Source organism: Nyctibius grandis, chromosome 21 (assembly GCF_013368605.1).
Source record: "Nyctibius grandis isolate bNycGra1 chromosome 21, bNycGra1.pri, whole genome shotgun sequence".
NCBI classification, from domain to species: Eukaryota; Metazoa; Chordata; class Aves; order Nyctibiiformes; family Nyctibiidae; genus Nyctibius; species Nyctibius grandis.
Genome location: NC_090678.1, coordinates 9,287,156 through 9,299,796, shown reverse-complemented (window position 1 = coordinate 9,299,796; position 12,641 = coordinate 9,287,156). Strand labels below are relative to the sequence as shown.

At 36.7% G+C, this 12,641-nt stretch overlaps 2 protein-coding genes across 2 annotated transcripts in view; one reads left to right on the top strand and one right to left on the bottom strand.

The window, feature by feature from the left end:
* Positions 1–12,641, bottom strand: part of CDC73 (cell division cycle 73) — a 111,757-nt gene that overhangs the window by 47,964 nt on the left and 51,152 nt on the right. The window lies entirely within an intron of this gene.
* B3GALT2 (beta-1,3-galactosyltransferase 2) lies at positions 192–1,528 on the top strand. The gene has a single exon (XM_068417007.1). The coding sequence runs from the start codon at positions 192–194 to the stop codon at positions 1,458–1,460; it is 1,269 nt and encodes a 422-aa protein (XP_068273108.1). The 3' UTR covers positions 1,461–1,528.

The following is a 12,641-nucleotide window of genomic DNA, read 5'->3' as shown; positions in this document are numbered from 1 at the left end:
GTTATTAGCATGTAAAATTAAAGATTTCTGACTTTCTTTTTTTAAATCTTTCAGAGTGAGCCATTTGCAGACAATTACTCAACATGAATAAAAGAAAGTGAATACCAAAGAATAGCAGTGGATTCAAAAACAAAAGGAAAAAGCATTTTGCTTGGCCATTGTCTCATATCCCATCACTGGATTCTTACAACATGCTTCAGTGGAGAAGACGACACTGCTGCTTTGCAAAGATGACCTGGAATACCAAAAGGTCTCTCTTCCGCACCCATCTCATGGGCCTGATCTCTCTCGTATTTCTTTTTGCTATGTTTCTGTTCTTTAATCATCGCGACTGGCTGCCAGGCAGGGCTGGATTCAAAGAAAACCCCATGGCTTACACTATACGAGGATTTAGATCTACAAAGAGCGAGACAAACCACAGCTCTCTGAGGAACATGTGGAAAGACGCCGTACCTCAGACGCTCAGGCCTCAGACAGTCACCAACTCCAACAACACGGATCTCTCACCGCAAGGAGTAACTGGTTTGGAAAATACCCTCAGTGCCAATGGAAGTATTTACAATGAGAAAGGTACTGGGCACCCAACTTCGTATCATTTCAAATACATCATCAATGAGCCTGAGAAGTGCCAGGAGAAGACCCCTTTTCTAATACTGCTGATAGCTGCAGAGCCAGGCCAGGTAGAAGCTAGACAAGCTATTCGACAGACTTGGGGTAATGAAAGCCTGACACCAGGTATCCAAATTGTTCGTATTTTTTTGCTGGGGTTAAGTGTCAAGATAAATGGATATCTCCAGCGTACCATACTAGATGAAAGCAGACAGTACCATGACATCATTCAACAAGAATACTTAGACACCTACTATAATTTAACCATTAAAACTCTGATGGGAATGAACTGGGTTGCATCTTACTGTCCACATGTTCCTTATGTTATGAAAACTGACAGTGATATGTTTGTCAATACTGAATATTTAATACACAAGCTTCTGAAACCAGAACTTCCTCCAAGGCACAAGTATTTTACAGGTTATTTAATGAGAGGTTATGCACCTAATAGGAACAAGGATAGTAAGTGGTATATGCCACCTGATTTGTATCCAAGTGAACGTTATCCCGTATTCTGCTCTGGAACTGGTTATGTTTTTTCTGGAGATTTAGCAGAAAAAATCTTTAAGGTCTCCTTAAGCATCAGACGTTTACATTTAGAGGATGTGTATGTGGGGATCTGCCTTGCCAAGCTGCGAATTGACCCTATGCCTCCACCCAATGAGTTTGTCTTCAATCACTGGCGAGTTTCTTACTCCAGCTGTAAATATAGCCACCTAATTACCTCCCATCAGTTCCAGCCTAGTGAACTGATCAAATACTGGAACCACTTACAACAGAATAAGCACAATGCCTGTGCCAATGCAGCGAAAGAAAAAGCAGGCAGGTATCGCCATCGTAAACTGCACTAGAAGGACAACGCTCCCTCTGTCAAATGTACTCCATGTGCAATTTGTAAATACCGCTGAACGCATGTACAGTGAAAATGGATGAGCTTCATGGGACAGCCTTCAGTTGATCCCCATCACATAGTGGAGTCTGGAAATTATTTTTTTAAGTTTAAAAAAGTACGGTTCTTGATAACATTAATGTTATGAAACTATAACCAAAAGGTTTTCCCAGCAAATTTGAGGAAAAAAGAGGACAGTATATAAGGATTTTTGTGTTAATGTGCAATAATAAGCATGCACACTTTGGTGGTACAGTTGCTGATTTATGTGCCAATAAAATATAATTGAGCATATTTTCCACACTAAAATTTTATTTTTAAAAAAATGCACTCATACCTCTAGTTCTCTTCAATATAACGATTTCTTGTTATCTAGAATTGCTATAAAATGAAAAATGAAAAACTAAAGAAATGCACAAAGGGCAGATCAGTTTTACCTTCAGATACCACATTAAAATTATTATATGCTGCTTTAATGTACAATACATCTAGCAACGTCACATTTGCAACTTAGTAAGACACTGCCAATGAACTCTCAAACACTAAGGAAGTACCCCCTTAAAGGAGGTCCGGTTTTGGGAAGGTTGCTTATTTTGGTTAGGAAAGAAGGATAAATGAAATCAAAGTTCAGAAAACTACCACTTTGTACATCACCTTTGGAAATACAAATGGTGTTCTAGATTCAATCGTAGATTCAACTAGATTCTCCTAAAAGAGCTGTCCAAAAGTAACTTAATTCTCTAGAAGTCATAGGGTGAGCTCCTAAAACTGGTGCCAGGTAACATACATCTTGGCATCTTCATGCAACTTCACTGAATCCGCTATTAATTTCCTTACATAACTTCAAGGCAGCTCAAAGGCTGATCAGAAATCAAGTCTTTCACCGTAGTCTCTAAAATGTCTCATTTGGTTGAAAGAGGGAGAAAATTAACCAAGTCTCTGTTGTTTTTGCTCTTTCCTGCCTACCAAAAACAAAGGATCAGTTTAGTGAAAAAAAGGTCTGCTAGAGAAAATTAAGCCACACACCTTACTTTATAGGTGGGGAAGACTAGGTCATAATAAGATTGAGAGTTCCAGATAGTAGTATGGGCGAGAACAAAATCTAAGGAATTTTAAAAATTAAAGCCACAACACATACTACTGAAAATAAATAGTGAGAAGTAGGTTAAATCTATTTACAGGTTTCCAGTTTTCTAACAAACAGAACTTTTAAAGCTTATTTTCCAACAGAGTTACAGCAGAGTTGTATCAGATTCAGGTTATTACTGTTTCTCACAGTGCCAGGGTAAGCAATACCCACCTCTGATTTAGCAGCAAACAATGGAACTGTGAAACTGTTTTCTGTTTGACTGGGACTTTTTAATTGGATAAAATACAAATATTTGATGTACTTTTATTATTTAATAAAATTATTATATTTATGGTCTTCAGACTTCATTTTTTATAGGAAAGCTGCTCAGGAAGAAGTAAATTTCTAGCTTTAGCATTACCTGACTTTTATAGTGTTCCCTAGTTCTTAAAGCCTAGTTTTTGTACCATGCACAATACAGACATCACAGCAGGTCTTCTTTTCTTTGTAATGAAAAGACAAATCATACTACTGAGCACTCTCAGCAGCCCTAAGGCTGTCTGTATGCAGGAACTTACACCCATGAACAGACTGTATTGCACTGGACTAGCCCTCTTAAGAAATTCTAGGAGCTCTTACTGAAGATGGGTATGGGAATTTGCTCATCACCATTTTTTTGGTGATCCTCCACTAAATTTTGTCATCTGCTATATTTGAGGTATGATAATTATACATTTGTGCATTTCCAAGACACTTCAAATCACATAAATGAGCATTTCTGGGGAAAGTAAATATGTGTAAAAATAGTAACTCTCTGCAGTTAACTCTCTGCAGAACAGAGTTCCCAACTAGGTTGAAAGTGCCTCCACTTAGTTTTGGTGATGACTATTGGCATCCATGTAACACAGACATGCAAGCCGCATTAGAAAAAGTCTTTGGGAGTGTTCTTTCAACACCCATTTCTAGTTTTCTTCACACTCAGTCTGCCTGCTTCCTTCCAGCTAATGCAGGCCACAGTTAATAAATATCCCAGCTGAAAGCCACTTGGCTTAAGTTAACTATTTGCAAGCTTTACACAATAGTTCAAGTTTTAGACGATAAGAGTGAGCATTGAAAGCCAGCTACTACTCAGGGGTATTTGGTTCTGGAAGATGTACAATCCCCTAAGTGGTCTCTCCCAGACGAATGCTGGCCAAGAACACAATCCATCCTCTGGGATGGACATCATCAATCTGCAACAGAGGACACTGTTCCCTGCCTTCAGCACTTGCAAGCTAGACTGTAATGTACTCTACTCAGATTTTACCAGCTCTGGCTAGTTCAAAACGCTGTTACTGGCTTCTGGGTAGAGTCCAAGAGGTTAATAACTAAACCTTAAATAGTTTGGCACTTGAATCATGAAGTTTGGCAGTCAAACAACCTCTTGGGTACTCCACTTTGGAGCTCATGCATGACGCCGATCTGCCCGAGCTTGGCAGAATTACAGTACAATGCCTACAAGTTCAGTACATCAAACTTCTTAGTAGTTAAAATAGTAGTGAGGAGTATAAGGTGGTAAATAAAAAGCCATTTTTAATGCCCTTTTAAGGGTCCAACATAATTTTTAAAAATTTGTATTAATGTTTGGGTATAAGTTGAAACTACTCTATAAATATATTTGAATCATTATCAAGACAGCCAAAGGCTACTTAAATTGTTTGTATCCAAGTACTGTTTTCTTGTACAGTTCATTACAAAGCTTTCAGCAGGAGGGACAGCTTGTATGATGAAATATGCAATTACAGAATTAAAGATCTACATTCCATCCCGTGAATGTTTTTACTGTTTTCTAGCTTGTGCTTAAGCTATTTGATTACTCTACTAAAACATAAAAACAGTTCATGTTGAAAATAGTGCAATAATTATTTATATCATTAAAATCTTTGACAAGTTCTCTCACTTCCTTTCCCCATAAAGGATTAGCAATAGTACACAAGCTTGTATACAGAAGTCTAACATGTCTGCAATGCAGTATAAAAAAAAAAAAAAAATATAACTAGTTTACCCACTGAGGTACAGAAGTTCGTATATTTGCTTTAAATGTTTTTACTTCTCTGTGTGCTTCAGGTTGAAAACAAAGAGTCATAATGACTCTTTGTAGGAAAAAAAATGCAACATCAGTACCATCATTATGCGAAAGAAAAATCTTAGAGAAGTGAAGCATGGTAACAAAAATCAGAAACTGGATTTCCATAATTTTCCCCTATTTATTTAGCTTTCAACTAAATATTTACACACCGATACTAGATGACCAAAATTAAGTCCCACAAAAAATTGTTATTCACCAGAACAACAGAAATGTTCATTTCATATCTCCAATTAAATCAGTGCTGTGGGTTATTTGCAGATCAGACATCAATAGATTTGAGCATGGAAAATGCACGACTGCAGGCTTTGGTGTAATACAACTGATCCTATTCCCAGCCATTGACAGATTTTTCATGGGTAAAGTTCACAATCTGTTCTAGTCTGAAAAAAATTACAGGTAAAGGTACTTCCAAGCCTCAGTGGTTGGTCTGAGGAAAAATTCAGTGTCCATTAAGATCTTCGCTTTAAAGTTATAAATTATCTTTATGTCCTATAAATTTAAAATTATAGGATGGCAGGGATCTAGAAGAGACGAGACACTGGCTTTCAGGTTAACCTTACTAGAATAGCAATTTTAAATTTGCTTTTCTTTGCAATGCAGTAATATAAAATGTGTCAGTCCATTTTTACATGCATTAACTGTCTCAAAATCCATGCTAAATGAGGCACTGGAGGGGAGGGAAGCATCTAGAAGCCATTACTTTAGACTGCCCCCCCTACTAATTTTCCTGATATGTTAACACAAACTCCAATCACACTTGAATCTAAAATACCTACATAATCTCACAGTGCAAGAAAATCTTCTCTCTTGAATGAATACTCATTGCAATGTGTGAAAACTTCCTAGGAGGAGATGAGAGGGAGAGGGGAGATGCTAATGTAGCAGTTACTACTTCTTGCATTTGTGCTATTAGCAAGAACAGGCTTGTAACTGATTTGCAAAAGCATCAGTAGTTGTTCAGATATCTTTCCATTTTTAAAACTTATTTCTCAATCCTTATTTTATGCTGTAAAATAACACAAATAAATACTGGACAATTACTTAATTACTCAATGATAACTGAACCTATAAAGTTTTAAGAGCATTATCTTCCTTTTTAATTCAGATCTTGTTCTCCCAAAACAGCATGCGGTTCGGATGGCATGCAGTCTCATCCTCGCTGACCACAAGAATTTCAGATTGCAGATCACACCTAATAGACATGGCATTCGCTGTATTACCACAGATTACACCTCTAGCCCATCCAGTCCCGCCTCCCTCCTCCAGCTCTGCGAGGGGAGCTCGGGGGGAAGGAGGGAGGCAGGGAAGCTGCACCGCCAGCTATGCAATGCTGCACTGGGAAAATGTAGGTCGGAAAGAAGAGAACATTGTCTTTGCTTTGTACCCACAGCAAGAGCAAAGCCAAAGGCTTTCCGGAGCAGGAGGCTCGGGCAGGGCTGTGAAGAACAACTTCTTACAGCAGCTCAGTTAAAAAAGCTCTTGAATGTCAGAAAACAGAAGAGTGAAACTAAAAACGCAGCAGCTGACCAGCACCACACAGGTTAAAAAACATAGGGCAGGCTCGGTGATAAGGGAAAGCATTAAAAGTGAGTCCAAATTAGAAAGCAGGATCTGAATTTCAAGGGGTAAGTTTGCACTTCTCCCCTTCCAGAAAAAATAAGAATCTAATGAGGTAAATTCATTCTCTACCAAAATTTTAGTTTGTGATTGCAGTGCGTGCTTATTATCATGCCCTGAACCAAAGTAACTACAAGACGTGACACGATGGCATGAACAGCAGGACAGTAACTCCACAGAGAGCATTTTACATATAGGACTGTTGGTGCACAGTCAAACCAAAAGCAAATAAAACTAGTTCACTTGTATCTAGGATTTACATTTCATTTTCAAAGAAGGAGTTAATTCCAGTCTTCATTTGTCCCTGGTTAACTTAAAAGAAATCTAGTCTGGTACAATATGGTACCTTCCTTTCACAGTTAAATGACTGCAAAGGAATTTAGCTGAACATGGGATATGGATGAAAACTACCACGTTGCCGTTCTGCTGTCACCATGGCAACACTTACAAGAGCTCTCTTAAGCATTTATATCTGACAGTTTTCATGATAACACTAACTGGATGATAGTAATGATGCATTCTGGTTCATAAGCTAACTGCTGTAGAACTCCAACCACAGGGTACGAACCATTCCCGTCGCGTTTCTCAAGACCATGCTTGCGGTCAAAGCGTTCTGACCAAGACAGTAACCTTGAATTACTACTCTCAAAAAAAAAAAAAAAAAAAAAAGTCCCTCCAGCACAGGGAGTGCTCATGGCTTAAAGCTTTATGTACTCTCAGAGCAGAGGCTTCCATTTGAATGCTTAAGTTGTACACAGTTAGTGTACAAGGTGGAGAAGTCATGGCTGCCAAAATCTTTGATGGGATTTTTCTCAAAGGGCTTTCATTTGCCTGGGAAGGTTTGAGAGAAGAATATGCTTTCTGAAGAGTGAACTGAATTGCTGCTGATATCTTCCGGGTATCATTTGCCCAAGAGAGGAGGAGGAAATGGGTGTTTTTCTACAATCTTTATCAGTTTGTAACAAATACACCCTTTTTAAAATAAGAAAACACTGAAAGCTGCTTTACCTCACTGGAGGCCAAAGTGTCCTGAAGAATATATAAGTATGCCTCTGAGAACAAGTGCATCAGAACAAGTGCATCCATTTCCTTTTAGCCCATTTGGCCTTGTCTAATATTAATTGACATTTCAACTGTTCAATATGAATATTTGGTGAACCACTCACTCTGATCTCCCAGATGGTCAGTGTGGGCATAACGGAGAAGTCTCTTTTTCTTTACCTCATTAGAAAGAGAAACGTGTGAAACACGTTTCTCATCCTAACATTTTGAGGGTATCAGCTTTGATATTGTCTTGCAATTAATTCAGCTGAAAAAGATGAAGAAACTGGGAACAGTGTAAAATCCTTAAAGGTTTAAAATTTCCCAAGATGACAAAAATCAGACTAGAGGAAGTAGCCATGCTTGCAAAGATGTCAGAGATTAATCTTTTCAACATAAAAAAGTCCTCAAAAAGTGAAGTATTCCCAGTTCTTTCCCTGTTAACACTTCTTAAAGTTTTGTATTAGATTAAAAATTAAAAACATCCATGCTGTCATAAAAACACTAAATTCCTCCACTCTTGAAAAACCACAACTCCACCACATCTTTCCTTGGGGAAAGGCCAAGTGTTCCCACGTCTCAGTAAGCTCAAAGTTTAAAACAAGAAAAATCAACTGCCACAAGAAATCCTTTGTTAATAAAATACTAAACAAGTCACCAAGGAAAACAAAAACCTTGCTCACTGCCTTTACTAAATATTTAACATATCCTGCATTTAAACAAGCTGAGGTCTAGGAAATATTTTGAGAATAAGAGAGAGATTCTAAGTTTCATTCAGGATTTCTATGTCTCTGTCATCACTTTCAAAAGAAGCATGACTTTGGTATATAAAAAAAAAAATCTACGTCATAATTTAAGCCTGTTGTGCCATAACATATAGGTTGATGCAAGATGATAAAACAAAAATGAAACACTGGAAAACACCATCTGTGACTCAGTCAAAAATTTAGTACTGCCACTTAATGCAAATGCCAGTCTTTTCATAGGCATTCCTCCAAAGTCCACCTAGGCATTGATTTTTGTAGACATAAAAATTCAACTCGATTATCCAGCCTTCTGAATCAATAGAATAACCAATTTCCCATTGTATCATCTTTCAACAATTTAAAGTATTGTATTTTATGGATTGTTTTTTGATGTAGAAAAAAGTAACATTTTTATGTCCCAATAATTTAAAGAAACAAGATTAGAATTCAGAGGTACTCTTAACGTTACTTAAGACTCTAAAATAAAAGCAAATATCATATACATACCTGAGGGGACAACTAACACATCTGCTCCTCAAAAAGCAAATTACAAAGCTTATGCTGTAAGCACAGCAAGGCATACCAAAGGGAAAAAAACCCCCAAACCAAGAAACTCACAGAAACCACATTTTTCCTATATAAATGTATCTTCAATAGAAAAGTATTTTCAATAATGCCCCTATTAATGTCATGAGAAAATTCTGTCTTTCAAATATGAAATGATTTTTAAAAGTTGATGCAGTAGATTACTTCTACCATTTCACCAAATTTCAGATGGTTTATCTATTTTGGAAGTTAACCACATTAGTGAAAAAATCCAATCTTTTTCTCCTGATTTCTCAAAATGGTAAAAAAAAAAAATAATTAGAGGAAGAATGACAGACAATCACAATTCTTTTACTTTACAAAAATTATAATTTATTCAGATTTAAAAGCCATAGTTATTACTTCGTATCATCCAGCTGTGAATTATCCCCTTTTTAAAAGTAAGCAAGCTTGCCTGCTACACCTAGCAAAGGTATGATTTTCTTTCTAACCAAAATTCAGTTGAGAAATGGATGCTGCAAGTAACTTAAGATATCCAACTTTCACTGACGTTAATAAAGGAATGACAGCCTTCTGCCAATAATTTGGGGGCTTTAAGCCTGAGTAAAATGTAATGCCGCCATATTCATTAAGAAATGCACTGTCTGGGTCCCTCAACTATTTCCTCATTTTCTACCCACAGAAGTTAAACAGTTCGAATGATTTATTGTCCAAATTTCACGCTAGCAGAGCGGAATAGAAAAGCTAGAACAAAGTACATAATTACATTTCTTCCCTATTCCTCCTCCTATTCACCAAAAAACTTTACACACATGTGAACACATGCTTTCTCTAACATCTTCTCCACACATTCCACAAATCACGTCTTTTTAGAAACACTGCTTTTATGGTATGTAAGACTCCTTATGACAACCAGTCAAATATGAATACTTTCCCTCTTCCAGTTCTGTAAGAGAAAAACATCTATGAATCTTGTATTAAAATTTTTTCATTGTAATAGATTTCACATGGAAAAAAGGGGTTTTTTTCCCCCTATTTCTTATCACAATATTCTCTTGGACTTGTGAGTATTAGCACCTGAAGTACTAATATAATACTTGGATTCATAATACCTTGATTTACTCATAGAACAGATGAATCCTAGAAAGTTCATGACAAAACTGATCATTGTGAGCATTAAGTGCCTTTTCTTTTTTCTCACCACCCATGTCAATTGAACAGCAGAAAGCAATACACACTATCATACTCTAGCTAGGATATAACAAAGTACTTTTGCATCAGTTTAAACTACTAAAAATAAAATATTCACTGGTACAGTCATTTCAGCACATACAACTATGATCCAGTTTAAAGTTAAGATAAATTGCAGAGTTGGACAGTGCTTATGCTCTGAAAGCAGAGACTGATTCAACCGTGCCAGAAGGTTAAGTAGCTGGCCTTCACACTGTTTATCATATCCACATATATAATGCAAGGTGCTGGATAATTTCCATTCTTTTTCTGTGACACTTAAGGACTCATGGGTAAAAATAGCTTTACATACTTGCTAAACATACTTTACACTGGCTTTGTCAGTTACTTGAAGCAAAAAATGATCACAATGAGAGGCATTACCATAGGGAAAAAAAGACTGCCTCCCACCATGGCCTACTAAAAGATTTGGCATTTCATTGGTTTCAGTGGCCAATACAGACACAAGAATCCATGTTCATAGTTTGTCCCTGGCTTTTGGGAAGTCAACAAAAATGGAATTCGTTTTATAACAGTCAAAGCACCTTTCTTTTCTTGCTGTCCTACTTCCCTTTGACAGCTACCTCTTCACAGCTAGACTTTTTCTCAAGTCATCAAAAAGATAAGTGATAATGCATTAAAAGTGAATCCCTGCAGGATGCAATATGAAAAACTAAGCATTTTTCTAAACAAACCCCACAATAATCTCCCTCCCTACCCAAACATCTCAAGAACATGCTAATGATGAAACATTCTCTCTCAGAGAAATTTCTTACTGGTCTTGTTTTAAAACAAGTGAACATTAACTCCCTAAACATAGTTTTTTTAAGACCTCATTCAGAAGAGATGACACAAACCTGTCTGGTTCTGATAAATACCAAACTAGTTTCTGAATTTTCTATACAACATTTTCAAAGCTTACTGATAAGCTCAAGTCCTTTAGATGTCATCACAGAATTGGTCACATATTGCAGATCGACTCTTTGCTTAACAGTGGCACCAGATGATATTAGACCAAATCAAACCGACTTGTTTCAATGGTTTGCCAATGTACCAATATAGATTTTTAAAAATCCAATAAGTATAAACAAATGCTGATGACGACCTGTTATTACCAATTCTCCCTCGCTAAAAGGTTGATAAAATTTATCCAACAATTCACATAAACGTTACTTGACTTTCTTCATTTACTGAAAAATGTAATGATAGAACACAGAAATTCATCTACGTAGATTCAACTATAGGGATGTTTTAATCTGAGATTATACCATCCTCCATATATGCAGTATGGGAGTAGGAATTATCAATAGATTTACTGTGCTGCTGCTAACTACATTAAATGAAAAATATATATAAAAAAAACCCCAGTAAAAATACTTTGTAGTTACTGTCCATCATTCTGAACTTTTAAAATTGAGACACTTCAGTAAGTGTTACATAGTACATCTCTTTCTACTAAACAGAGCGATAAAAGATGCAAAACCAAGGAAAGTTACACTTCTGGGGAAATATGTAGGCAGTACAAGCACCAAAGAAATTGTAAGAGAAAATATTCTGCCCTAAGCAGCTTATGTAAGTAAATGAGAGGACGAATTTTAAGTGGTAGGCTTCAACGGATCAGTTTAAGTACGGGAAATGAGTGTTTTCCCTTGTGTAATAACAATTGAGGTAAAGTGTAAAAGGAGTGACTATGGCCTAAAATAAAGTCACTCTGTTAAACATCCACAGCAATTTAATTTCCTATTCCCTTCTCACCTGACAGACCCCAAACATGCTACATAAAACTGAAAGCAAAACCAACTACCTTTGGGTTTGCCAACCAAAATAAAACCAGAAGTTAAAAAGACCTCTGCAACCTTTTTTTTTTTTTTAACATGCACAGAACAACTACGTTATGAAAATTCTAAAAGGTACTGAATTTACATGAAAACCAAAGGATCTTGAACTGTGCATGCTAGAAAATGCACAGTCTTTACAGGCTACTTAAATACCATCGTACTTATACATAATCTAGCCATTACTACCTAGACTGAAGAGCAATAGTTTAATTTTATTTGTGGCTCTGATTCAAATCAAATCTGTAATCCTATGTGAGCTAGTAGTGAACACACACAGAGCACTAAGAAATGGGACCTCAGCAACAAGAGAGGCAGGAAATGCATATGACAGTCTGGGGAAGCTGCTCCCAAACTCAATGGGCTAACCAATGATCTAAAGGTTTATAAAGATTCAAGTAAAGGTGAGAAGTCAAAGCATATTAATTTAAATGCATTACATTCCCACATGATTTTCTAATGCAGGAGTAAATTGGCCTTCACTCACCGTAAACCAAGGAAATTAAACTACAGTTAACTAAAGTGATTTTATTCCTAAAGACATCACCAGCCAATGGCAATTTAATGCATTATAACTTACGAATGTTGATGTTGTACACTCTGGTAATTTGTTTTAATTTGCTTGACTGCCTTGATCTAGATATAGCCTTAAGGAATACTTGTATATTGCCATATTAGATCGCATCATCCTTTGTATTAAGGAGAAAAGGTTATTTCTGAATGGCAGAACTATGAAGCACTTGCTTTAGCAGGAAAATTAAGACGATTGTCCAAGACTCAACTTCCTAATGACTCCTATACATGCTCAGGTGGCAACAGCCTCCCCCTGGAAAGACCTGAGGTGTTTAATTATAAATGAAAAATAACTTCAGATTTTAACCCTTTAAAACAAATCCTGTATTGGGGAGCACAGCAGCTACAAGAGAAGGCT

Excerpts from the sequence above, each read along its gene's own strand:
- B3GALT2 (XM_068417007.1), top strand. The coding sequence starts at position 192 with ATGCTTCAGTGGAGAAGACGACACTGCTGCTTTGCAAAGATGACCTGG.